At 48.2% G+C, this 26,672-nt stretch overlaps 9 protein-coding genes across 9 annotated transcripts; 3 read left to right on the top strand and 6 right to left on the bottom strand.

Moving 5' to 3' along the window:
* Positions 1-2,316: 2,316 nt before the first annotated feature.
* LACBIDRAFT_316786 (uncharacterized protein) lies at positions 2,317-2,736 on the bottom strand (the record flags this gene model as incomplete). The annotated part of the gene is made up of 3 exons (XM_001890062.1): positions 2,317-2,470; positions 2,520-2,564; positions 2,645-2,736. The coding sequence occupies 3 exons, from the start codon at positions 2,734-2,736 to the stop codon at positions 2,317-2,319; spliced, it is 291 nt and encodes a 96-aa protein (XP_001890097.1).
* A 7,413-nt stretch (positions 2,737-10,149) lies between these two features.
* LACBIDRAFT_335184 (uncharacterized protein) lies at positions 10,150-10,978 on the bottom strand (the record flags this gene model as incomplete). The annotated part of the gene is made up of 5 exons (XM_001890063.1): positions 10,150-10,221; positions 10,464-10,484; positions 10,556-10,669; positions 10,767-10,797; positions 10,845-10,978. 5 exons carry the CDS (start codon positions 10,976-10,978, stop codon positions 10,150-10,152), a joined length of 372 nt encoding a protein of 123 aa, XP_001890098.1.
* Positions 10,979-11,725: 747 nt separating this feature from the next.
* On the bottom strand, positions 11,726-12,903 carry LACBIDRAFT_335185 (mycorrhiza-induced metalloprotease; the record flags this gene model as incomplete). The annotated part of the gene is made up of 4 exons (XM_001890064.1): positions 11,726-11,931; positions 12,099-12,185; positions 12,418-12,757; positions 12,811-12,903. The coding sequence occupies 4 exons, from the start codon at positions 12,901-12,903 to the stop codon at positions 11,726-11,728; spliced, it is 726 nt and encodes a 241-aa protein (XP_001890099.1).
* Positions 12,904-13,331: 428 nt separating this feature from the next.
* On the bottom strand, positions 13,332-14,046 carry LACBIDRAFT_335186 (uncharacterized protein; the record flags this gene model as incomplete). Its single annotated transcript, XM_001890065.1, has 3 exons — positions 13,332-13,408; positions 13,651-13,708; positions 13,816-14,046. The coding sequence occupies 3 exons, from the start codon at positions 14,044-14,046 to the stop codon at positions 13,332-13,334; spliced, it is 366 nt and encodes a 121-aa protein (XP_001890100.1).
* Positions 14,047-15,186: 1,140 nt separating this feature from the next.
* Positions 15,187-16,179, top strand: LACBIDRAFT_335187 (uncharacterized protein; the record flags this gene model as incomplete). The annotated part of the gene is made up of 5 exons (XM_001890038.1): positions 15,187-15,207; positions 15,420-15,455; positions 15,609-15,620; positions 15,734-15,877; positions 15,928-16,179. 5 exons carry the CDS (start codon positions 15,187-15,189, stop codon positions 16,177-16,179), a joined length of 465 nt encoding a protein of 154 aa, XP_001890073.1.
* Positions 16,180-17,512: 1,333 nt separating this feature from the next.
* LACBIDRAFT_316791 (uncharacterized protein) lies at positions 17,513-17,750 on the bottom strand (the record flags this gene model as incomplete). Its single annotated transcript, XM_001890066.1, has 2 exons — positions 17,513-17,539; positions 17,598-17,750. 2 exons carry the CDS (start codon positions 17,748-17,750, stop codon positions 17,513-17,515), a joined length of 180 nt encoding a protein of 59 aa, XP_001890101.1.
* Positions 17,751-18,330: 580 nt separating this feature from the next.
* LACBIDRAFT_296000 (uncharacterized protein) lies at positions 18,331-19,996 on the bottom strand (the record flags this gene model as incomplete). Its single annotated transcript, XM_001890067.1, has 4 exons — positions 19,784-19,996; positions 19,082-19,723; positions 18,815-19,010; positions 18,331-18,522 (listed from the first exon to the last, which is right to left on the bottom strand). Exons 2-4 carry the CDS (start codon positions 19,165-19,167, stop codon positions 18,331-18,333), a joined length of 474 nt encoding a protein of 157 aa, XP_001890102.1. The 5' UTR covers positions 19,168-19,723; positions 19,784-19,996.
* A 333-nt stretch (positions 19,997-20,329) lies between these two features.
* On the top strand, positions 20,330-21,111 carry LACBIDRAFT_296001 (uncharacterized protein). Its single transcript, XM_001890039.1, has 3 exons — positions 20,330-20,428; positions 20,488-20,983; positions 21,036-21,111. The coding sequence occupies exons 1-2, from the start codon at positions 20,357-20,359 to the stop codon at positions 20,956-20,958; spliced, it is 543 nt and encodes a 180-aa protein (XP_001890074.1). The 5' UTR covers positions 20,330-20,356; the 3' UTR covers positions 20,959-20,983; positions 21,036-21,111.
* A 3,474-nt stretch (positions 21,112-24,585) lies between these two features.
* LACBIDRAFT_335190 (uncharacterized protein) lies at positions 24,586-26,227 on the top strand (the record flags this gene model as incomplete). Its single annotated transcript, XM_001890040.1, has 4 exons — positions 24,586-24,767; positions 24,820-25,374; positions 25,914-25,998; positions 26,075-26,227. The coding sequence occupies 4 exons, from the start codon at positions 24,586-24,588 to the stop codon at positions 26,225-26,227; spliced, it is 975 nt and encodes a 324-aa protein (XP_001890075.1).
* Between the last annotated feature and the right edge of the window lie 445 nt (positions 26,228-26,672).

Below are 26,672 nucleotides of genomic sequence, written 5' to 3' on the forward strand. Positions count from 1 at the left end.
GTACTTTGCCATCCTTCCCAGCTGTCACAAGAATTTTCCCCGTTTGACTGAGATCAACAGAGGTGACGGAGTCGTTGTGCCCTTGTATCACGCTGTGTAAAGTTGCCGCCTCCAAGTCATAGAATCGGATGCAATGGTCACTGGAGCCTGAGACAACCCATTTTTTGTCGGGTGAGACAGCGAGAGACGTAACGCCTCCCTGGATGATTGCCTCGGTCATCAGGAGGGGCAATATGTATGAAGGGTACATACAAACCTTGTCCCCAGTAAGTCTCGTCGTGCATTGAATAAGTGGTTCTCCTCCCGCCATTTTTCTGTGATTTGCCAGAGCCTTTTCAGTATCAAGCAATGGACTGACGTCCAAGTACTTCAGCGATGCATCTTCACTTGCAATCACCAACGCTTTCCCGGCGAGTTGGACAAACGCAAGACTCTTCACTACATGATTATCCCCCATAATCGTCTCCATCAACCTTGCGCTTTTTTTTTGGATTTTCCATATTTCTATAGATCCGTTTCTGCGCCCCAGAGCTACCAAAGCCTGCGGTAAAAAAGCGATCGAGAGAGTAGACCCAGATGTTGAATGGATATTTTGGCATGCTCCATTCTCCAAGGTCCAAATTCGCGCAGTGTTGTTATAACACCCTGCCACAAGCAGTTTCCCATCCGTCGAGAAACATAGTGATGAGGTTTTCATTATGTTTTCACCAAAGGTGTAAATGACTTTCCCTGTAGCGGTTACTATGACCTATGTAGCTTGATGGTTATTTTCCCTGGTATTGCAAGTGAAGGAGAAGGCGCACATCGAGTTTCTCTTTTTGGCCCCCAACTGCCAACATACTACCGTCTGGGCTAAAACATACTACTTTAACGACATGATCCGTGGTTATTATCCTGTATGTAAAGTTTATCAGAAGATGAAACTACCATGAACGTCTTGTAACAAACCACGTCTCCACACCAGTTAAAGCATCGTACATGTGAACCGTTCTACCACAAACCGATGCAAGGGATTTCATATCAGAAGAAATTCGAACACACTGCACCGGGCTATCACAAGCGATGAAACACAAATCGTCAACGGTAAGAGACACCTTCAAAAATGTTGGGATGGATCACCTTTCGTAGTTGAATGTTCTAACCAAGGTTATGTCAAGTACGTGCTTGACATTGGGGTTGAGTGCTATAGACCAGTCTGTACCCCCACGATTCCATTCAGGAGTGAAATTCGTGATGTTTAGATTTTCTGGCGACTCTGACGTGGTTGGCAATGGACTGGAGTCGTTGACGAGGGGATCCACAGGCCTTGCATCACCTAGCTCGCTGTCAGTATTGCTTTCTTCTGTCGGATGTAGCCCGCGATTGAGCTGAGCTCTCAAACTGTTGGCTTCGTCTTCAAGTTCATGGCATCTAGCGTTGCTCTCTTCGAGAGCCTGGCGAAGCGTACGCAATTCATCTCCTTGTGAGGTAACTAAGACATGCAATTAGGAAGGGAAATTGTCTCGCACGATGATATTAGGATCCCAGCGCACCTTTTCTCTCCAGCTCGTCTCTAACCTCAGAGGCGATACTGACTTTCAAAGCCAGGGCGTCTAATTCTTGCCTGATTATCCCGAACGATCGGTCGGTACCTTCGTCACTGGCCTGGGAACGAGGAAGCGACGTTCCAATTGCCTGCAGTCTCAACAACCGTACATGGTCCTTGGACATGATGAAGTGTGGTATAAAGGAGAATGAATGTCACCGGGATCGAAGTGGTGATCATGATGTCATGATGTCACGCACGTGACATCACAAACCTACCACAAACACTGGTGCAATTTGCCAAAGCTGCAGCTCTCGTCTTGGAGAAGATGCCTGTTCATCGGCAATATGGGACTCTCCCAGAAGAGAAGCACCGTAATCTTTCTACGGTATCTGTGAACAATGCATGGCTTATTCAGCGCCTTTCCTGACCATGGTATAGAACGGGTAATATCTTATGGATAAACTTGAAGAGCTGAAGCAAGCCCAAGTTGATCGGCTCCACGAATGGGAGCGATCTGCAAGGTATTGAGCCGCTCCCAGTCATTACGAAGCCTGAGGTGGGAGGAGCAAGGGGGAAAGATTTGGCGTGTCGTCGATGAGAAGAGATTTGGAGGGAAATTTTCTTATGACGGGCTTCGGACTTGCAATTAGTAAATCATGCTCCTACCCCACACTTGCCTTGAATGGCAAATAGTCTAGCATTGCAGCGGTGGACCACCACATCAAAGTCAGAGTTTAGAGAACATCGTATACATAATTCCCAAGTATTCTGCTGGTTAAATACATAAGTCATATGTTAATCATCTGGCGGTATGATGTCGCCGGCTCCTTGTTAAAAATAAGCATCGTAACGATAGATTTTTGTGTCTTTCCTGGGCATCGGTTCCGGAAGCTGTACGGCGACTCACCATCGTCCGTATACCAATCAAACAAGAATAGAATTCTGCTTGTCAATGAGTGAGTTGGACTAGAGACAGTGCGGGAAATCTTACCCGCTGTTGGTGTTTAATGAGCCATGGTGACGCTGCGCAGCACAGCTAGAGACGCAAGTTCAACTTGGTAGTAGAAGAAAAACCTAAGGAAGCCTTCAATTTTCAAGCAAAGAACCCGAAGCGGCCCACATGTGTGCCAAATGTGCGCCTCTTTGTGAAATGTGAACCGCTCACTTGGGGTCCATGGCTTTTGAGCGGTTTTGGTAGGGACTAGCATGGTAACGACCGGTAAAAAAACCACGGTTTTACCAAATATGGTACGGTACGGTACGGTTACTGCGGTTACCGGTACAACCGAGCCTTTTATGCCGTTCTGACTTCACAGCTCAAATATCATAATGTCACTCTGTAATTTATACTTTTTTTCTGTTCTGGAGGAACAATATACTCTTAATTGTCATTTAGACATATTTTACTCTTATTTTCATTATTGTAATTAGGCCTAGGCCCCAAACTTCGTGCAAACCTGGCTGATCCCTCAAGCCAAAAACTCAAATCCCATGAAACAGAGCCTGATTTCAATGTACAGCAGGTAGAAAAATGCCAATAAATTTGGTTTTATTCTCTGCAGTACTGTGCCATTTCGATCAATTCGTCAGTAACGCGTAACGGCACCTCCAAAATTGCCGAAATGTAACGGAGGTAACAGTCGTTTGAGCCAAGTGCCGAATGCGTTAAAAAAATGTAAAAAAAGCTTTGAAAATCACCAAAAAATCGTAAAAAAAATTCTCTAGTCTCTACTAATTGTGTAGCGCTTTGAAAGAAAAAAATTGTAAACCCTGCGATTTGTAACAGATTACATATAACATTCTCCTAGCTGCTGAAAAAAAATCTATGTAACGGTCATCTCCCCCACCTGCTGAAATCAAAATTTCGGCAGGCATGTAACGCGTAACATGGCCTGCCGAATTGATCGAAATGGCACAGTATTTGGAGTCAATATAACCTTGAATTTTTTTCAAATATCATGCAAGCATAGGTGAAATGATGAAATGCATCTTGATCATTAATAAATTTGTATACAGTTATTTATTTTAACTAGTCACGCTTTGTAACCCTATTAAACTCATTTAGCGGCTTGGCAGTTCCGGAAAACCGTGGAATTTATTGAGTTTAAACAAAGTGTTTACTCAAGTCCAATGTAAGCCGACCAAGGCTCAACTGCACGCGCACACCCACAGTCCTCGTGTCCACTGACATGAGACTTAGAGCCGCTGCTCAAACCGACAGTCCACTCACCTGATCCACGCTTGGATACACTGAGCCCACTAGGACTAATCTATTTTAGAATCATCCCCCCTTGGTTGAGGACTGAGATCATGAGACTCCCCTTTCCTTAAGGCTCTCGTCTTGACATCTCGTTCCTCAACCAGGTATGATTCCTACTTGATTCATTGAAGGCTCTCGTCTTGACATCTCGTTCCTCAACCAGTCATACAATATATTTCATCGTCATTATAACAATACTACGTATTCATCGTCCCTCAACTTTCTCTTATGAGTGAAGGTGCAGACCATGCAAGACTTTTTGCATCTACCGTCCCAGGCAATGGATCAGCCAGCACTCTGGGATCGCATGGAAGTCAACTGGCTCTCCAAGGACCAGTGAACATTGTTAGCGAGGTTGGGGCTGAACGAAGCCATGAACCCCCCACTGCTGGAGAGAATAGGGATGAACGAACCCCTATTGCTCCAGAGGCTAGACATGGCCGGAACACCAGGCGTGGGGCACCAGGGAATGAATCCCCTCGGGCTCAGAGCGAACCTTCCAATCCAGGCGATTCGGGTGGGGATAAACAACCTAGCCCCGAGGATCAATGTATCGAATACATGGATGATGTTGTTGAGAACTTCAGGCAAAACAAAGTCACGAAGCTCAAAGCACTCTCCCAAATCATCTCAATCCTCGACTTCAACCCTGCTAGAACCGAGGAGGCCAAGGACGCCTCTGTTGAGTACTATTCAAAAACACTCAATGAAGTCGAAGCCCTTGCTTCTTCAGTGACTAGGCGAGGAGAACATGCTGCTATCGGATTACAATCCAACCCTATTGTCCTACCTGACCCTGCAGGGGACCCTGACTGAGACAATGCGATTGACGAACTCATCTCCCAGATCAGCTGTGAATCAAACAAACCTAAGCGAGATCTCTCACCAGGACACACTGATCCAGATGGTGACAACGACGAGCCTTCCAACAAGAAGCATAGAGTTTTCGAGTCAGAAATGCCCTGGTTCGAACATGAAGAGGATGCTAGACAAACCGGAAACAAGGATTGCGAGGAATCCCGCCGACTCCTCACACTCTTCGCTCGTGATTACAAAGTCATCAAACAATGGATCCAAAACTCACAAACAGCACCACTTGGTTTCCCCAGCTCTGAGTGGGATAACATCATCAAGGGACAAGCTGTCAACCTTGACACAGTGTTCTCATCACTGCACCATATTTCCGCTCCTAAAGAGAACACTGGATGCGTGGGAACAACTGAAATCTCCCTTGGTCGAACAGAGCCTTCCAAGAGGGTCCAAACGAGTGGCGAATGGACAAGCGCCTGGAATGCCACCATCAAAGCGACCAAATTTGCTTTCCCCCACTGGGAAAATGAACTCAGAGAATATGGGGAATACATCAAAGGTCACTTCTCTGCTAAAATCTCCTCCTCTCACCGCAGGATCATCCTCTATGATATCGCAATCCGCATTGAGGTCGGGGGTGGGCAGAGCACCCTACTCACTGACACCCACTGTTTCTCCCAGCTCTACTCTGCCATTGTCATGCCTGATGGGGTCGAATCCGATTACCCCAGAACATCTACAAAGTGGGCTGCCATTAAAACAAACAAAACTGAGATATGCAACTGTTTCAACTCCATCAACGGATGCAGAAACTCAGCCGACGACTGTCGCTTCAAACACACTTGCAAGAAATGTAAATGCCTTGGCCACGGAAAGGAACAATGCGATAGCAAGGAGGGAGCTAGCGCATGAGCTTTGTCCCAAATATCTCAGATACAACATTTGGGAAGGGGGCTCCCACTTCTCACACTCTTCCGCTGACTGGACCGAAACCGCCTCGCCATTACCACCTATTCCTGCTTCAGAACTAGCCAACCCGATAGTCACCAAAACCATAAAAGAAAACCCTCACCTCTTCAATATTGTCACCCCAATTTTCATTGACTGGTTCGAAGGACTACTTGAATCCCATCCAAACCAAGCCTTCGTCAAATCTGTATGCCGAGGCCTCAGAGAGGGTTTCTGGCCTTGGGCTGATACCCACTTTGGGGAATACCCTGACATGCTTGATCTTTCCTTACCCGAGCCAACCGACGAACGCGAAGCACAATTCTTAAGGGATCAACGGGACCATGAAGTCTTCAAGGGATGTTTCTCCCAACCATTTGGAACTGAACTTCTGCCAGGGATGTACTGCATGCCCATCTTTGCTGTACCAAAGACACAGAATTCCCCCGACTTACGAATGGTAACCGACCAAAGTGCAGGAAAGTTCTCACTCAACAGCATGATCCCTCGCGAGGACATCATTGGCTATCCCCTCGACAACTTGCAACACATAGGCGAATTCCTCCTATCCATGCACGAACAAATGCCTGACTCACCCTGTATCTTATTCAAATCAGACGTCACCGAAGCATATCGCCTCCTCCCCGTCCACCCATACTGGCAGATAAAACAGGTCAATCGCGTAGGCGATGACTTACATGTCGACAGAAATAACGCCTTTGGTGGCCGCGGATCTGGTTGCAATTGGATCGCCTTTATGGCGCTAGTGTCCTGGATTGCCAAAAAGAAATGGAACATCGAACTCCTGGGTACGTACTCAGATGATTCGTTTGGTCCAGACGATGCAAACAACTTAGCCTTCTATCCACCCTATCGCAAATTCATGCCGTCAAACCAAGTCAAGCTCCTACAGCTTTGGGACGAAATTAATCTACCCCACAAAGAGAGTAAGCAACTCTTTGGACCATCCCTGACCATCATAGGAATTGAGGTTGATGCCAATTCCCTATCCATGACCATGCCACCCAATGCCCTCGCTGAGCTCATTACCGCGATTCGTGACTTCATTGCAACCAAGCGCAAATTCACGCTCCGTGAATGGCAAAGACTAGCTGGATGGATTAACTGGAGTCTAAATGTCTTCCCCTTCCTCAGACCGGTGCTCAACAACTTTTACGCCAAGATCAGTGGCAAATCTGCCCCCAACAAATACATCCGAATTAACAATGCTGTCCGTGCTGACCTGGAATGGGCAGTCAGCCACCTTGAACGCGATGATGGGATAAGGTTACTCCACCAAATCCAATGGGACCCCTCTGCTGCTGATGTCACCCTTTACTGTGATGCGTGTCTTCAAGGCATGGGTTTTTGGTGGCCTGACAAATGCGTCGGTTACTACTCACCTGTGCCAGAGTCCACCACCGAAGAGCACATTTTCTATTATGAAGCCTTATGCATTCTCTCAGCCATCCACCATGCCACAGACTTCTTAGGTGTGCCCCCAACTATGAAGATCCTCATCTACACTGACAACGACAACACTGTTGCGATCTTCAACACACTACGATGCCTCCCCCACTACAACCCTATCTTAATTGATGCAGCTGACATCTGCATAACCACCAACATACACCTTCGGGTTGTCCACATCCCGGGAGAATTGAACTGCATAGCTGATGCAATTTCACGGAACAACTTCCCACTCGCCCGTCACTATGCCCCGAACATCATCATCGCACCTTTCTTACCCCCTCAATTGCCGCTGGGGGCATCCAAAAAATGATCACATCCCCCATACGTGCCAGGCAACCGCTTAGGCAAGCCTGGACACGTGAGCGGCTTCTCCGGGAATGAGCAATCGCCCTCGGTCAGGCCATTGACAACTCAACATGGAAGAACTATGGTTCCGCTCTTAACTCCTATCTCAACTTCATCAAACTACATGATTTCCCGCTGGACCCCACCCCCGACACCCTTAGCTTATTCACAGTCTACATGTGCCACCACATCAAACCCAACTCCGTTGCTACTTACCTATCTGGAATCTGCCAACAACTCAAACCATACTTCCCCCAAATCCATTCCGCTCGCAACTCTGCCCTGGTACACCGTACATTGCAGGGTTGCAGGTGCTTATTAGCTACCCCAACCTCTCACAAACGCGCCCTAACATTAGGCGACCTAGAGACAGTTGTCAATGCCTTAACAGATTCCTCTGATTACGACGACCAACTCTTCCTGGCACAACTGCTAACAGGCTTCTTCACACTCTTCTGCCTCGGGGAAATGATGTATCCAGATGACCCTGAACTCCGTGACCCCCGAAAAGTCACCAAACGCAATTCCATCCACATCTCCGACGATTCCTTTCAACTGTTCCTGCCTGGCCATAAGGCTGACAGGTTCTTTGAGGGAAACATTGTCATAATACGAAAGAATCCCCACATATTTGACCCTCACAAACGCTTCCTCGCTTACCTCCGAGCATGCGACAAAAAGTTCCCTCTCAGCCCCCCCCTATGGTTGACCAGCAAAGGCACCATCCCCACGAGGTCCTTCTTCATCAAATGCTTACGACGATTCTTCAGCTCAGACACTGCCGGTCAATCCCTCAGAGCCGGCGGCGCAACGTCCCTTGCTGAAAACGGCGTCCCACCCTCAATCATACAAGCCATTGGTAGATGGGCTTCAGACGCCTTCAAGATTTACATCCGAAAAAACCCTGTCCTCATTCAGGTGTTACTATTCGGCCAAACTGCACACTCTGCATCCTCATACATCCACACCTTGGATTCCTGAATAACTTACAGACTTTCTTCATATTTACTTACAGACTTTTCTCCCTCCATACAGACTTTTCTCCTCCACAATGACTTTATAATCCACCACTACCTACGACATGGACGTCTCCCCACTACGCATGTACCCTCCTTTTTGCCCTCGCTCCTCACATCACTCACTCCACGACCTCATCACAACCCTAACTACCTTTTTCTTTATTTTTTTTCTTATATAGGACTATAGCCATACCTCAAGTGCAAATACGTCGGAATCGGGTGCATGCCGCGCCCGATCCCTGACTTTGGCTATCCCATGCCCATATTGCCACTGCAACCACACAAAGCCTAGGCGTCATTGGTCGAGTTTAAACAAAGTGTTTACTCAAGTTCAATGTAAGCCGACCAAGGCTCAACTGCACACGCACACGCACAGTCCTCGTGTCCGCTGACATGAGACTTAGAGCCGCTGCTCAAACCGACAGTCCACTCACCTGATCCATGCTTGGATACACTGAGCCCACTAGGACTAATCTATTTTAGGATCATCCCCCCTTGGTTGAGGATTGAGATCATGAGACTCCCCTTTCCTTAAGGCTCTCGTCTTGACATCTCGTTCCTCAACCAGGTATGATTCCTACTTGATTCATTGAAGGCTCTCGTCTTGACTTCTCATTCCATTTATTTAGTCATACGATATATTTCATCGTCACCCTCCCACCCACTTCCTTTTAGTATACTGTACTACGCATCATTTACATGTATTCCCACGTTCGGGGACCAAAATCCGGTCCATTCGGACTCCGAATGGACCGGATTTTGGTCCCCAAAGGTGAGAAAGTGATGTCATAGCCATACCTCGAGTGCAAATACGTCGGAATCGGGTGCGCGCCGTGCCCGATCCCTGACTTTGGCTATCCCATGCCCATATCGCCTCTGCAACCACACAAAGCCTAGGCGTCATTGGTGGAAATTCCACGGTTTCGTACCGAATGTTACCGGTAACTAAAGTACGGAAATTTCCGCGATATTACCTAAACCATGCTAGTCCTTAGGTTTTGGTGACCAGAGTCCAGTAAGTGAAATTAAAGCATGCCCAGCTAAACTTGCTGCCATCGGATGTCCCAAAGGACGTGTTCCGACTGAAGTGCGGAATACTTTCTTGTCAAGTTTCAACGGTGAGCTGCGTGACATCACCATGTGTACATGTTGATAGTTGTTGAATGTCAAGGCTCCATTGCCTCATCCATCACGTCCAACCTTGTTCCCGCCACTTTCGTTCGACTTGAGCACCGAAAAGTGATACCCAACACATATGGGATCCTGGAGACGTCAAATCCAATCACTCTGAATTGTCATTTCATCGCAAGTTTTGTCTGGGAGGCCCGATGGCAGGAGCATGAGAGAGGTCACAGAGGAGTCAGTGGCAGAGGCTTAGGGAGAGGGACCGGAGTTTAAGAGGAACTGAGAGGTTCATTTGATTACACTTCTTCGCTGCACCTGCTCTCAATAAGAGTATGTACCAGAAGCGAAAACGAAAATCCGGCGTACACAACATAACGTCAGATGCCAGTCCGTTATCTCGCCGGAGCGCCGGCTGCATTCTGTAATTAAATGAGTTCTTTAATAGGCAAACAATTACAAGCAATACAATATTTCTTGTTTCAGGCCTAAAACAATGGGGGAAGAAGCTTGAATGTCCAAAAAGTTGAGGGACGTAAACACAAGATATGTTAGCTTCCCTTGACATTATTTTTATGAGCGGCCGTTGTATGTAGCCAAGGTAAGGCATACTTACAAGATTTCTGGGGCTCATAACGCATGACTTAACCAAGTGACACATAGAAATCCGCACCATCCCAAGGCTGCCCTGCCCTCTGAGTCTCCCATTCAAGTACCTTTGCATTTTTCAGTGTTGCATAAATATTATATGTATTCATAAGAATACAGCGGGTTAAATCTACATTTCGGGTATGCTATTACTAAGTGCATTAATCTACTTTGCCCTCATCGCTCTTGCCTGGTCGGAATGTGGCTCATCTGCTGGGCATGGTGTCCCTCACGCCGTCGCTGGGCTCGTCTCGTGTTTACAAGACGTTGGGAGCCGATCCCTGGCTGATCCTGCCGCTTTGGGGCTTACTGTGTTGGCAGTGGGCTGGTCCTGTCGATGAGTCACTCATCACCATGGTGGCAGCATTGGCAACGAGTTGATACTGCCGCCGCTGCGCCTACCGTTGTGCGCATCATTATCCGCGTCATGGTACCACCGTCGTGGAGTTCATTACCCTGTCGCTGTGCTGGTCCTGCTGTCATGGGCGGTTGTGATTTCGCCACATATGCGTTGGGCTGGTCGTGTCATCGTGTGGTTCGCTACGTAGGCATTGGGCTGGTCCTGCCGTCCTGTGGTTCACCAAGTCAGCAGCGGCATCGCGGGGTCCCCTACCTCGTTGTTGTCCTGACTTGCCATGCGGGAGCTGGATTAACTTTGGTGTCAGGTTCAGATTGCGGCCATTGGGCTCACCTGTTCCTCATGGGCGTATCACATCCCCTGCGAAATCCTGCGCCACTTGGTTTCTGCCACCGCCTCATTCTCAAATCCATAGTCGGTGTTGCTGGCTTGCATCTGGAGGCGTGACCATCGAGATCAGGCCACATATTTCAATGAGGGGAGGGGCAGGAAGAAAGCGTGGGGTGATCAGGTACGCGCATGGGCAATGGTGGGGGTAAAGAGAGCTGTGACGGTGGTTGACATTGCATGTGTGACAGAAGGATCCAGTAAATACAGATAAATACAGTAAGCATAATAATCTTAAATTTAATAATGGCCGGAATCGGAAACGAAAATCCGGAGTAATATTTCGTTATCTCTTGCAGGAAGATATTTTCGTTTTCGCTTCTGGTCTATACCGTCTCAATAATGGGTTTTCAGTAAAGTGGGGTCTGGTCAACGACCAACGTCTTCAATACGGACCTCGCCAAAAAGCACATCTCTCTTCAACCCCCCAACGTTCAACACCTTTGGGAGTACGGTTGGCACATCGTTACAAACAAATTGTTCATGTTAATCCCGGCTTGTCCGGCATGGCTAAAGCCCGACCCACCTTTCTGCCTTGTGAGGCATTCTTGACTTGCCGTTTCTGCGATCCCAACTTTCAGGCTGTCACTTCATCGATGGAGACCCAATCTCACTGCTACTCCATCCCCCTCCATGACTCTTTTTTAAGCAACCCTGCCCAACCTCCGAGGCGTCAATACGTCTTTCAACAACCCCGAAACAGTTGTTTCAGTCTTACCTGGGAAGCTCTCGCGTGTTTAACAAGAGCACGGACGCGAAAAGAACAAGGCAACAATGGCCAATATGGATTACAAATGCAAATATACAGGGATCCCGTCGCCTAGGGCTTACTTCTCCTCACTCTCCGGGTTATCGTTGCCTTCACTCGGGTTGTTAGCAACCCATTCAACCGCTTCCTTAATCACCGTACTCAGGAAATCCTCGAAATCATCCTCGAAATCGCCCTCAGTTCTCACATCTGACTTCTTCTTACTCTTCGCACCCTTCTTACTCTCCGTGTCCCTCTTGTCCTTCAGGTGCTTGATGTAAATGGCTGCGTAGTACAAACGTCAACGGACTGTCATGAATGATTGAAATATGGCTTGCCTTTGAGCTGCCTCAAGACCTTTTTATTATACCGGATGAACTCTTTTCTGGCGCTCTCATAGTCCTCATTGTCAATGTAGCCCTTGATGGCAATTGCAATCTGTCCTTTTTTACGCTCCTCGGAGTCAGTGTCGTCTGTTGGAACATGAATACCGGCAGTATTCAAGGCCTGATTGATCGTCATATCGTCCGGTGTACGGCCTGGATACATTAGCATCGTGAAGGCCTTGTCCGTTGCAGATAGTTTCTCGTTTCGCTGAATATCCGCCGATTTTATGGGGTATCTTGAGAGCAATCACACGTCAGAAAATTGGGCGATGTTGGAGGAAAAGAAGCACTTGCATCATGATCGAGTCCTTGTCCAACAGAAGACTTGCGGCTGCAAGTGTCCTTGGGTCGACCAGATTGAAGCGGTTCTCCGTCCAGGACTTACTATGTGGCTTATCGCAAAAGTGGATTCCGGAAGATTCCCTACCGGGGCGCTGGTGCTCGTGCTGGAAACCTAAAGCATGTCCGAATTCGTGAAGGAAGGTAGTCTGGGTGCAGCCGTAAAGCCCAAAAGTCATCTTCGTTGCTTTGCCGGACTGTAGTTTGCCTACGTTGCTCTTCGCACCGCCTTCATCTTTACAGGTGATTAGGATGTCGGAGTTGCTGGGGTATCTCGTTTCGCTGAATTCTAAATAAGTGTATTTCCTCCATTCGTCCCTCGCAAACTCGAAATGTTTTTGATATCCCTCTGACAATGCGGTAACAAAATGGTACTTCAGCACAGGCTAAGAAATTGAATTCAGCAACTCGACACAGCTCTCACTGCGAAACAAATTACCGGGGATGTGGGATCCTTGGAAAGACCACTCGGTTTCAACGCGACAGGCCATACATTCTGGCTAATGAGCGCTATGTTGAGAGGGTTCGCCATGACAGGGTTCGTGAACTCGAAGGTAAAACTGGAATCAAATCAGAAGTGGTAGTAGGGGGTCAATATTTGGCGACGAGTCCTTGCAGACTTGGTGCTCGTATATATATCGTGGGGGGAGGTATTCTGAACGGCCCGAGCTTTCTGGTCTGTTTCATTCCCCTAGAATTTCTCTCTCCGTAATGCTAGCCCCTCGTTGTCTCCACGTATCTCGGCAGGATAGATCTCACCCAGATCTTACATGCCTGTGGCTGAGATTTAAGTAGTGGGGCTGAAGAACGCCCGTGATGTGCCATGAGGACTCGATCTATCGTCTGCACATCAGCTGTTGTGATCGCAGCGCAAGTCGGATTTATGTGGGTGCAGGGCACCGTTAATAGGACCTTAATGTCTTTGAGAGGAGCCGGGCAAATGGACTTGCAATTAATAAATCATGCTCCTATCCCATACTTGCCTTGAATCACAATAAATCTAGCATCACATTGGTAGATCGCCACATCGTCGGAATCTAGAAAACATCATATACATATTTCCGAAGTATCCTGCTTGTTAAATACATAAGGGATATACATATCTGCAGTCCGTTTCTAGCTGTATGATTGACGAGAGACAATGCGAGGGTATTTGAGGTCCGCATGTGGTTGAATTAATATTGATATGAAACTTCAAAGATCCAAAGTATAGCAATCTAAAGTAACCGCAGATTCGTCAGTCAGAAAATTTTAGGCAAGCGACACGCTAAGTACTCACCAACTTCGGACCAGAAGCGCATACGCGCGTCGCGTGGATTATTTAACAAGGAATCGCACTGGCAGGGCAGAAAGCGTCGTTGACATTGTAGGTCAACGTGCCGTCAGCCTAGTCAAGGCCATCAATACACATGCAGTGGTACGAATACGGCGAATCGTTGCGTACCACTTTATAATCGCAATAATAAGCCATTCCGTCCTTCAAGAATTGGCAGTGGAGTGGGTCGCTTCCAGCCTGTTGTTGGAACTTGAACTGTCCTTGATCGGACGGGCATCTCCAGCAGGCTTGAGCCGCCGCCGCTTGGGCTTTAGGCGCTGCTTGGCCTTGAGGCACCACTTGGGCGGATGCGAGCAGGGCGCTCGTGAGGACGGCGACGATGGCGATGAAGGAACACATTTTCGAGGGAAGTTATGGAAGTAGTGGGTTTGTTTTTGGGGAAGATTGTGGGGTTTGTTTGATGATTTTGAACAGGAGAAATGAGGCGCTTTTATATAAAATCATTTATGCATCGCAAACTTGAGTCGGAATTTTCGGGAGCAACTGTTCATGCCAAAAGGTTTTTCGGAATGGCCATCGTACAGGGTCAAACCCGCAGCCACACATTGTAACAGGAAATTCGCCCAGGTTGGTGCTTGACGCTTCTCGCGACACGAATTACTGCGCGTCAAGAATTTTGATCCTTGCCAACGTAAACTGCGATATGCCACAAGTCTCAAATCTTCTTCAAGAAAAAAGAGATGGTTGGCGGCTTAAGTCGCAGTGTCAATAAATCTCAGATTTCGTACCATTAAATGATCACCCATTCCTCGGGTCACGACTCCTTTTCCAGAGGTTCTGCAGTTTTCCCATGCGTGATCTGGCGTAGCCGAAGAACAGTGAACTGCGCAGCTGCTCCACACACCGCGTGCTTTTTTTTTGGGCCCGATGTTCAGTGGGTGCGAGCCTGAGCAGTAGCACGCAGCAGATGCGCGCGTTTCACGGTCCCAATTCTTGAAGGAGACCGACTTCTCTGTGTTCAATGAGAGATCCGAGCTGCACCATCATCCACCAATGAATTTTATGGCTCATTGAATCATGTATCGCTTACCCCAAACGATCATTTGCCTTAAGGGAGCTCTTAGGTGGAGCTCTTCAGTTGTCCATGCCACGTTCCTGGACTCATTGCAAAGTCCCGAGATGTTGCTTGCTTCCTTCAAATTCGGAGGCCCTTTTTCAAAATCGGAGGTTCTTAATCGTCTGGCGGTGTGATGTCGCCGGCTCGTTGTTAAAAATAAGCCTCGTAACGACAGATTTTTGTGTCTTTCCCGGAAGCTGTCCAGCGACTCACCATCATCCGTATATCAATCAAACAAGAACAGAATTCTGCTTGTCAGTGAGTGAGTTGGATTGGAGACAGCGCGGGAAATCTTACCCCTAGTGTTCAATGAGCCATAGCGACACTGCGCAACACGGCTAGAGACGCAAGTTCCACTTGCTAGTAGAAGAAAGACGTAAGGAAGCCTTCAATTTCCAAGCAAAGAACCCAAAGGGGCCCACATGTGCGCCTCTTTGTGGAATGTGAACCGCTCCCTTGGAGTCCATGGCTTTTGAGCGGTTTTGGTGACCAGAGTCCAGTCGGTGGAATAGCATGCCCAGCTAAACTTGCTGCCATTGGCTGTCCCAAAGGGCGGGTTCCGACTGAAGTGCAAAATACGTGCGTAGATTTCTTGTCGTTAAGTCAACAGTGCCCCTCGTGACATCACCATGTGTACTCGAGTACGTGTTGATAGTTGTTGAATGTCAAGGGCCTCAATCTACGCTACTTAGTAAGATCTTGCACTGCAAACGATACGGTGAGGTTACGTCTATGGATTCCCCTGAATCCTACTAATATCTATCTTACCAAGACTTGTCGATTGACAACCGCATCACACTGGGTGCTGTTGCAAAGAGTGGGGTGCTACTAATGGCTGCTGCAGTGGAAGCTGCTCGTACGTTTCGCATTTTCACACTTTTTTCACCTTTCTTTCGTGTAACCTTCTGATCCTTATCACAAGACGTCGACGCAACATCAATTCCCGTGGATGTAGCACAGGCTTTACAGGATATCAACAACCAGCTCACTGCTGGCTTCAATCAGATGAATCAGCAGCTCGCTGTGGCGCTGGCTATTTCCCGTAACACGCGGGTTCTCGCACATAATCGCCTGCATGATGTTCCTCGTGCCTACCGGCCTCTCTACAAGACGGTGTGTTATTACAGTTCTTAACCTCCCAGTAGTGACCATTTGCCATGTAGATCCCGGGAAACGGCCTCAACCTTGCAAACCACATCTACGCTAATTTTGCAAATGTACAGGACATCCTCATCGCGCCGGCTGAGGAACCTGCAGTAGGAACAGTGCCACCTAACTTCAGCACGAATTTTTCAGCATATACAACAGCTGACTTCGTCCGCCTCATCATTTTCTACAACGAAGACTTTGGGATTGTTGTTGGTGACACGATCGAAAGCTCTATTAATAAGCTTTGTGGATTTTTGACATACTAAACTTGCCCCGCAAAGTACCAGCCCTTTCTGTAGCTATAATTAATTGTTTTCATTGTCTGTTGTGAATGCAGAAAGAGGAGAAGTCACCGTCAAGCGATGAGGATGAAGTTATGGCGGCAACAAAGTATTTATTTATTTCTTCCTCACAAAAAATAGATCTGATCGAATTGGCTGGGTGAATTGTATTCACAGTATACGTTACCGACGTCTGCAACTAATCTCGGGATATCTTTGAGAGAAACTAAATGCATTCCATTTAGTAAATCGTGCTCCTATCCCACACTTGCCTTCAACCACAATAAACCTAGCATCGCAGCGGTAGATCGCCATCATCGGAATCTAGAAAACATTGTATACATATTTTTCAAGTATCTGCTTGTTAAATACATAAGAAAATCTGCATATCTGTAGTCCGTTTCTAGCTTCATAATTAACGACAGAACAAGGCGAGAGTATTTGGGGTCCGTAGGTGGTCGAATCAATGTTGATTATAAACTTCAAAGATCCGAAGTACAACAATCTAAAGTAGCCGTAAATTCGTCAGTCAGAAAAATCTAAGCGACACGGTAAGGACTCACCAACTTCGAACCCAGGGCGCATACGCGCGTCGCGTGGATTATTTAACAAGGAACCGCACTGGCGGGGCAAAAAGGGTCGTTGACGTTATAGATTAAGGTGCCGTCAGCCTATTTAAGACTATCAATCTACAATTCGATGGTACGAATACGATGATCGTCGCGTACCACTTTGTAATCGCAATAATAGGCCATTCCGTCCTTCAAGAATTGGCAGTGGAGTGGGTCGCTTCCGGCCTGCTGTTGGAACTTGTACTGTCCTTGATCGGACGGGCATTTCCAGCAAGCTTGAGGCGCCGCTTGGACGGATGCGAGCAGGACGCTGGTGAGGACGGCGACGATTGCGGTGAAGGAACACATTTTCGAAGTGAGTTATGAAAGTAGTGGTTGTCTTTTGAGGAAGGATGAAGGATTTGTTTGGTAGTTTTGAACTGGAAGAATGAGGCCCTTTTATACAAAATTCTTCATGCATCGCAAACTTGAGTCGGAATTGTCCGAAGTAACTGTTCATGCCAAAAGCTTTTCGGAATGGCTATCGTACAGGGTCAAACCCGCAGCCACCCATTGTAACGCGAAATCCGGCCAGGTTAAGGCTCGATGCTTCTCGCGACACGAATTGCTCTGAATTGCTGCGCGTCAAGAATTTTGATCGTTGCCAACGTAAAACTGCGATAATCGCAAGTCTCAGATATTCTCGAAGGAAAGAGAAAGTTGGCGGCTTACCTCGTTTACGCGGCGAGATTGAGGTACGGACCATTTCATAAACAATTTGAGAACGTTGAGATCTGTAAATAGTACCGTCAGTAAATTTCAGAATTCATAATATTAAATGATCACCCATACCTCTTGGGTCACGCCTCCGTTTTCAGAGATTCCGCAGTTTTCCAATGGGCGATCTGGCGGATCCGAAGAAGAGTGGACTGCGCAGCTGCTCCACACATCGCCTTGTTTTTTTTGGTCCCGGTGTTCAGTGGGTGTGAGCCTGAGCGGTTGCATGCGGATTCACAGTCCTGATTTGACGGATCCGAACTGCAGCATCCACCAGTGAATTTATGTTTCAGTGAATAAAATACAAAATTGCTTACCCCAAACGATCACCTCCAAAAAAAAAGATCTGAAGTTGTGCATGCCGCGTTCACGGACCCGTTACAAAGTCCCGAGATGTTGCTCGACTCCTTCAAATTCGGAGGCTCTTTTTCAAATTCGGAGGTTATCAATCGTCTGGCGGTGTGATGTGGCCGGCTTGTTGTTAAAAAGAAGCCTCGTAAGTAACGACAGATTGTTGCGTCTTTCCTGTGCGTCGGGTTCGGAAGCTGTCCGGCGACTCATCATCGTCTGCGTATCGATGAAACAAAAATAAAATTCTGTTGGTCAATGAGTGAATTGGACTGGAGACAGTGCGAAAATTTTTACCTGCTGTTGGTGTTTAATGACCTATGGCGACGCTGCGCAGCACGGCTAGAGATGGCGGGTTGTGGAAGAGATAGGTAGGAAATCTTCCATTCCTAAGCAAAGAATCCGAAGGAGTCCACATGATGTGCGCCTTTTCGTGAAACGTGAGCCGCTCAGTTAGGGTTCAAGGCAGTGAGACGATTTCGGTTTTGTTGACGTAGGTCCAGTAGATAGAATTGGAGCATGTCCATCTGAACTTGCTGCCATTGGCTGTCCCAGAGTCGACGGGCTCCGACCAGTCACCAAAGTGCGGAACACTGCGCACGTAGATTTCTGCAGTGACATATGAGAAGAAAAACTGATTAGGGAGCGAAGCCTATTCCAAATGGTAGCAGTAGGACATAAAAGAGAAATGTAACCCAGATCTTGGATTAATATATCGCTTTGTCGTCAACATCAACGTTGACGAAGAGATGCTCATGTGACATGACTGTGTGATTAGCCAAAATAGGCCAAAACACTCATCCAGCTTGGCCCCGGCTTGGATCATGCAATGAGTCCTCTGAGCCTTATTCCTGCCACTTGCGTCGATTCGTGCACGAAGATCCATTTTTTGTTGGTTAAACCGTTTCTTATGGCCATTACATCATTTGTCTGGGACTGCGCACGTTCACTCGGAGACGGGAGAAGGGCACTAGGGACTTGGGAAGGATTTCAACTTGAAGGTTCGTGCCATGACATCCCTCGACTTCAAATTCTTCCGTTTTGATACTGGGTTTTCGGTACAGGCTGACAAGGGTTTGGAAACCGACCAGTATTCTCATCCAAAAGGCGCGTGCCTGTTCGACCCCCGGGACGCAACATCTGAACTTGGCATCTCAGTTAGTATCTGATTGGCATACCTGCATGGGGCGCAACATCTTCTCTGTACCCACAAACAAACCGCTGACATGGCACCGCTACCCAACTCAACTCCAGCCGTCGTTTCATATGGCAGCTGCCGTAGGCACTCCGAGTCCATATCACTTCCAGCGCCACGTACTTTTAATACCGACTACCTGTTCGCATGCCCTTCCTAATCCTTGTCCTTTCCAGTCGCTTCGCTGTCAGCCCAATCCCGTACAATTCACCACAATGTCACTTCAAGCATCCCACGTCTTCTAGCACGATTCATAGTTTGATCAACACTTGAAGGAGGACCGCGGCGCTCGCTGTGGCTCATAACCAACCCCAAGGATTCCCTTCTGTGGGGGGTCTGTGTTTGACGACTCGCATCGAGACCGATGTTGGTCGTACTTATCCTCTGGGCCCATACTCTTCTCATGTCATTTGCTTCCAGTAACTTTAAGTGCGATCCCTCTGACTCCTGAGACGGTGAGGAATTTTCTAACTCAAGAACGGCAGCCTCCTCATCCCTTTCGCCCGACACGAGGTCTAAGATGCTCGCGGCTGCACCATGCGGCTTTTATGCTGAGGTGCTCACTGCCCGCTGAATTCACGCTTGATTTGGGGTACGTTTTGACTTGCCCTCCCCATGCAATGATGCAACATTCACCGTTTTCAAGTTCCATATGACTCTGTTGGGCAATCAGGTAAGCGAGGTACTGGTTCCGGTACAAGTTGAACCTTTTTCTGACCCTGCTTCCACGAAGGTGACCGTGACAAGGCTGGAAACGCGCACTTCGAGGAGACGGCGAAGTGGGTAAAGGGGTGAGAAGATGTGTAGTGCGTTGTTCGAGAGTCGAACCGGGAGTAGGAGAGTTCCTTGTACTCACAAACCGACTCCAAATCGTCTTGGTTCAACGAGCTCTGGAAAATCTTCGTGCTGCCCCAACTCCGAGGTGAGTTTACTTTGATCACATACACGATGCTGATGCTACCCCTGTAGGTCTTTGTATGTCCGTTGACAGATCATTAGTACGTGTCACTCGATGTGGATGTGGCATGTGATCTTCAGTGCTTCGTTCCCCCCCTGGGTCGTTTCATTACCTGGTAAGTATGAATCCCATGCTTACCGGGCCTTCTTTCTAACGGTGTCTCCCAAGCTCAATGCGTGTTTCGACTTCCAATAATCACGCAGTTACAGCGGCCACTGTAGCAGAGGATTCGTCGTTGTAATTCCTTTAAACCATGGATCGGCTTCAGGACGGGTATAAAACGCACCGAAGCAAGCCCATCCCTTCAGTTCCCCCAGGACTACGACGATTAATATGCGTTTCACATTCGGTCTTGTAGCTGCCATCGTCGGTTTTGCTGTTGGCGCTGCTGCGGCTCCCTTGACGGTCAATCAATTGTATCATCGTTTGCCTCGACACTCTAACCCACTATTCAACCTTTCCAGCCGCTCTTAGTACCCAAACTTTGTGGAGATCCAAGATTGGCCGTTTCCCTGCTCAGGGCATACAACCCGATTGGACTCGACCATTTTTACACAACCGACGTTGAGGAGTTCCAGAACGCCATCACTAAGCTCGGTTACATCGACGAAGGGACGACTGGATACCTCTTCCCCTCTCAGGAGCCGCACACTATCGCTTTCTACAGGATGTTCAATTCTGCCGTTGTTGATCGCTTTTATACGACCAGCATCCCGGAGGTGGATTATGCTCTGGAAAGCCTTGGGTATACGTATGAGGGAATTGCTGGATACTTGTATCCTGACACAGCTTGCGGTGCCCTTCCTCTTTATCGCCTCGACAGCGCCAGTGCCAAAGAGCACTTTTATACCATGTCCAATGACGAGGGAAATACCGCCAGTGTTGTGAACGGATATCACTTCGAAGGAATCGCTGGCTACCTCTTCCCTTTCTAGGGAGTTGTTGGGTAGTTGGTCCTTGGTGGGTCGGTTCGTTTGGGTTCTGCTTCTTCGTAGCTGATGCCCGCCACAAGGTTCAACGGAAGCAGTAATGGTTGTAATTACGTCCTGTATGGTGAATTATAAATGTGAAGCTCTTCCTACGAAATTCTTCACCTTAAAGCATTAGGCCGGAGGTCTGAAGTTGGAGATCAAATGTTAGGCCTTTAGGGCTTGTTGACAGTTGTTAAATGTCAAGGTCAATGACGGCGCACATTGCTTCAATGCTTGACACCCAGGAACTCCTCCGAACCTTGTTCCAGGCACTTTCATTCAACCTGAGCGTCGCAAAGTCATACTCAACACATATATAATTTTGGGAAAGCCAGATCATGCCACTCTCGATTGTTATTTCGTCGGGAGTTTTGTCTGGGACACGCGACGGCGACAGACATCATTGTGGCAGGGAGTTAGGGGGCACCGGCAGTTCAAGAGGAACTGAAAGGTTCGTTTGATCGCGTTTCCTTTGCTTCGGCCTTTTTCATAGCATGATTTAGTCAATCACCAGTCCTCTCGTCCTTGCTTTGAAAAAGGCTCAATCTCTGAACGCTGCCTCCCGAGTGGTCGATTGGCGAATCGTCCCAAAGCCCAACTGTCCATTTTACCCAACCATTGACTCTTCCGGCATAGCTAAACTTGCCGTTTTCTCGACCATTCCCCATCACCCATGTCTTCGCTATTCCATGCCCCTTGATTTGACTCCCTTTGAACAACCTCGCCTAGCTCTCGAGGCGTCACAACGACTTCCAACAAACCATAAGCCGCCGTTTCACGCTAGAACTCACAAATACTGGCCCTCACCACCGTTCAACCCAGAGATCCATCATGCCGGGTGTGACAACCCAGCCTCCGTCAAGCATGCCCATCCCTCCTCATTTTGCACGACACGCCCAACATCCCGGGTGGTTCTGCACATCTAGTGTTCCACTCTCGGTCAACCCACCTCGCCTTAACCTGGGCTGATTGATCTGGCTCGATTGGCGGACACTGTCGAGAATGTGGTGATAGATAAACGTTTGGTGGTTCCTAACCGACATTGAGTAGCCACAATCTTCAAGGGAGGGGGGGTCTTTGAGGTCGATCTGCACAAGTCGCTCGTTGGTCCCGCATGCCGAAGTCGCTCGTTAATGGCCCCATGCACTGAAGTTGGTTGCCGTTCACTCACATTAAAGGCCTTGTCAACTCGATTCTTCACCTACAAGGAGATTTAGATCTCAAGAGGCGCGCCCTCGACTCCAACGTTGACCGACCTTCACGAATACAACAACTTCCCCCTGACCTTCTGCAAATCCGCGCGGGATCCCGTTTTTCCTGCGGAATCTTCATCTGCCCCCTTTACACTTACATATCCCAGCTGGGCCTCATAGCAAGCTATTTTCAGGGATCGCTACCTGGCTACTCACGCTGCCAGACCGCCAACTTTCAAATTCTCGCTTAGCCTTTGTTACTTCGCTCCTTATGCGACTTTTGCGGCAGCTCGAACCTATGAATACAAAGGAGGTGCTCAGGTGGTGCTACGGGATGAACTGAGGTGCTGGTCGCCCGATGTGATTGATTACTGTTGATTTGGGGTGCGTTTCTTGCTCCTACCCCCAGCCGTGGTCCAATATCTGACGTTTACATGTTTCATACAAGGGCTCCGGCTTCTGTGTTTGTTTTAGTTTCACGCGCATGAACGGTAGAATCCCAGGTAACATTTCTTTTGTATCAACCACTCTACGGATGAACAACATAATAACAGACTTTGATCGCAAACTTGACACTGTCGCCCAATTTTCCTTCCCATAGAAATTATTCATCTGTGATGGATAGAATGGGGTCTGGAAAGGACGCAGCAATGTCGGCGGATGTGAAGGGTAAAGCGCGTCGACCCTTTATGTATGGGGTTGCCCAATCTTGTTGGAGTTCCACAGTGGCTTCCTCAATTGAAATTTGAAGTGAAAAAACCCTGAACGGTCTTCATCGCGGTTCAGATTTTGGATCCTCTGGATTCCACCCACACACCCTCAAAATATTCACGGGTTTGCCATTTCGGTGGGGATCGATGGCATTAATTGTGCTCTGCGGCCCTGTAATCGATGATCGATGCCCCAGGTACAACAAGTCAAAACAAACATCCTTCTTAACAACGATGTCCGTGCAATCCCCTTTCAGCTCCGCTAGTCTAACGCTTTCAGGGATTCGCTCGTCTACCACATTGATAGCTCACTTCCTTCGAAATACGATCCTACTCCTGTATCTTATTCTTCGGAAGCGACATCTCATGCCACCTCGCCTCAGGCTTCCCATACAAATATCAATCGGATCGGCCGCCTCTGTTCCACTAATGGAGCCCTGCTATTCCCCCGCTTCTCCCAAAAAACTGTCGTCGCGTTAATGCAACCTGCATTAGATCTTCTGAATCGCCCTCAGTGGAAATCTTAGGCGGCTGGTCGGATTTTGAGGTCCTTAATCTAGATCTACGACGGCGCGCAACTTGAATTCTTAGGTGGCGACTCGCGAGGGGCGTCGGTCGACTCGGACAAATGGTAGTGTGTTCAAGACGATACCAAAGTGGCTCCGTCAGCTCGAGCTACCTGGGTCCTGCTTACGGTATCTCTGAGCCAGCCGCGTCCCCAGTTACCTCGCCGCCGACAACAAGCATTCTGTCTAGTCGAATTCGCATGCTTGCGATTAATCCTGTAATGAGCGAGGACTTGAGCCGGCGTGCAGTTTGAAAAAATCACCGCCCTGACGGCTCTCAATTCAATCTGTGCACTTTCCGATTCCGAACTAGAACTCTTGCCCACTTCCTCTATCATTTTCGTATTCTCGGCCTCCAACAATGTATGACGTCACACATGACGACAGTTGTACAAGCGGTACTTTTCTTCCCCTAACCATGCTTATACAGATACTGTATATCGCAGGTTCCTTCATATACAGAACGGTCACCGGTCTACCCCCAACCATGCCTATACAGATACTTTCTTCTAATCCCTAGCTGCAGGTCGGTCCGTCTCCACCGAGTCCAGAGGATCGTCGTCGTCTGAATTTGGCCTTGTTGCAGAGTGGTGAATTAGGGGATTGCACCCCTATCGCCCACGCGTAATCCACGATCTTTGGAGTCTGCGATAACGCTACACTTCTTTGCCTTACCTATCTGTAGGTAATTTGAACAACCTACCACTGCCGCGCCATTCAAGCTAATACTTGATAGCCTGCTTGGTTATCGCGGTTACTCACTAATTATTCAAAACAGTACGTCACTCCAAATTGTTATGTTGGATGCGACCCGTTGACACACCGCGCCGCGTATGTCCGTTAGCGCCACAGAGGGTTTCCACGTAATCTCATACAACGTGCGATATTGAGGGGACGAAATGAGCTTTGGAAGGAGACCAATGGGTATATTTATCCCGAACTTTCGGATAATAAGTTCTACCATCCTTTTTTCGGTGATCTGCTTCAACCTTTCAAGTCAGGAATTCCACTCCAAGACATGTGTGCTCCGCAGAGTTGCGGTTCACTTTTACACCACAGGAGATGCTCACTTCCGATAAATATAAAGGAAAGTTTAAACGTAACATCCCTTTCTTCAGCGTTATGGCTGAAGCCCACCGCTCGCCGCACTTTCACGACATCTGTCGCGCACAGCGCTCTCAAATGACGACGGTCACGAATTCAATTCCCGATGATGTTTGTCGCCAGATCTTTGACTGGGTGGCGGCATGCAACGTGGAAATGGTGCCATCGCTAGTTCTGGTCTCTCGGGGAGCTCAGACTTGGTTTGTCTTCCTTGTTCATCCCAAACGCACCAATTATCAATCATTTTCGTAGGATGACTCCTCTTCTTTACAAGGTTGTTGTGTTACGATCTCATGTATCCGCACAGCAGTTTCTTCACACAATTCGCCATAAACATACCGAATTCTTCCTGAACCACGTAAAATCCCTATGCCTAACATCAAAAATCGGCGGTGGCGACGCTTCCAGGATCCTCCGTGCTTGCGCCAACGTCGTCAACCTAGCTGTTTGGTTACCCGGCTCCCTTCCCATAAGCGCCAGCACCACTGCCCAGCCGCGTACCCTCTCCATCAATATCCTCAGTCCTTCCTCCATCCCAAATCTCAGCCCTGAACCCACTTTCGCCCTTCCCCTCTTCTCCAGAGTCTCGCATCTCGTCATCACCGACCCATTTCAGTGTAGTAAGATCGCAGAGCTGTCTCTCCTCCCGTGTATGACCCATCTCGAACTTAGTCTTGCCCGAGGAACGCCATACGCCGAACCAATACTCCTCCTCATGTCCTCCTGCGACAAAATCAAAGTTTTGGTGCTTTTGGTCGATTTCGTCACTTTTATACAGGGACCGAAACCACTGAGCGGCCATCCCCTGTGTGTGTATTATGAACGGGGATTGAGCAAAGTGGAAATTTGGGAGCCGTTCGTCAGAGGCCAACATAGTAGATGGGAGGAGGCGGAAGATATCGTGCAGGCAAGAAAAGCCCGATGATGCACATCCCTGCTCGGGAGCTCGTCAGCAGAAGTTTCGTGGCTCTGGGGATGCTGTGATCCTTGACTTTATAGTTGGAAAACGAAATGCTGACTGGGGGAGTCAAAAGGATTTCACACTGGCGAGAGTGTGCTGGGCGTTGAGCGCTAGCCATCTTTCGCTGTCTTCCCTGAACTGTTGCATACTTTCCGACGAATTCAAGTTTCATTGAGTGCCGATCCTCTCACCATCCCCTTCAGAAGATGTTCCAGTGAAGTCATCGAAGTTGAGGCTGGCCAGACGTCCTGTCATCTCGGCTCCCCACCCACGATACGTTCCGCATGTCCGTGGCGCGGAAATTGATAGGAGGTGAAATACGAGAAAGACCACTATGAGTCTGGATCTGCGCCTGAAAGGGAGGGCGATTCTGATAAGCGCACAGTGTAAACATCAAACTTGGCGTGTTTGACATCGTTGACGTTGCCCAACACGGTCACCTTCGCTCCTCAACGCTGGATAGCAATGAGGTGCGTCCTCTTCACCCCTACGGCTTCTAGTTCTGAATATAATTCATTGAAGCTAATTCACTGAACTACGAATCAGTGCGCTGCAATTTCTCCTCCTCAAGACGGGGCCTGGTTTCTTTCTCACGTGGCAACGGCGTTGGAAGGCGCTCTTAACAAGCATTTCCAACCTGTGGTCATCATCCGAGGAATGCTCGAGATTGGAAGGGAGCAGCAGGTGATTCAGTTTTGAATGTAGTCTGCTCGACCAAAACTCAGGCTTGAAACTTGAAGATTTTAAGCTTGAAGCTGATGGCACATCGATATTGTCACATGTGTGCGCCGCTGGCACTGGGAGTGCAGATTGGCATATTAACATCCAGTAACATTTTCTCCCACCACCTCTAATTCCTCTGCCAACTGACCATCTCTCCTCACGTGTGTCGCAGAGGTTTTTCGCCTGTTCGGAACTCAATTTATTCGGGAAACACATTCCATTTGTCCCAAAATAGTTTGTCATGGCAACTCCCCAAGAACATGTATTGACTGGGCGCAGCGTTGATCAGGTGACAAAAGAAGTTGATATGGTTGACGCTGCAAGATGGGAGGTTTAGTACAGGTAAAGTCGCCTCGCGAATTTGGGTTTCTCATAACTAACATTCTAGCTTGACTCTTAAAATCGGCACTGTAACAGCAAG

This window comes from Laccaria bicolor, genomic scaffold (assembly GCF_000143565.1).
Source record: "Laccaria bicolor S238N-H82 LACBIscaffold_78 genomic scaffold, whole genome shotgun sequence".
Classification (NCBI taxonomy): Eukaryota; Fungi; Basidiomycota; class Agaricomycetes; order Agaricales; family Hydnangiaceae; genus Laccaria; species Laccaria bicolor.

Excerpts from the sequence above, each read along its gene's own strand:
- LACBIDRAFT_296001 (XM_001890039.1), top strand. The coding sequence starts at position 20,357 with ATGCGTTTCACATTCGGTCTTGTAGCTGCCATCGTCGGTTTTGCTGTT. Across the intron at positions 20,429-20,487 it reads CTGCTGCGGCTCCCTTGACG|CCGCTCTTAGTACCCAAACT; the intron begins GTCAATCAATTG and ends CAACCTTTCCAG.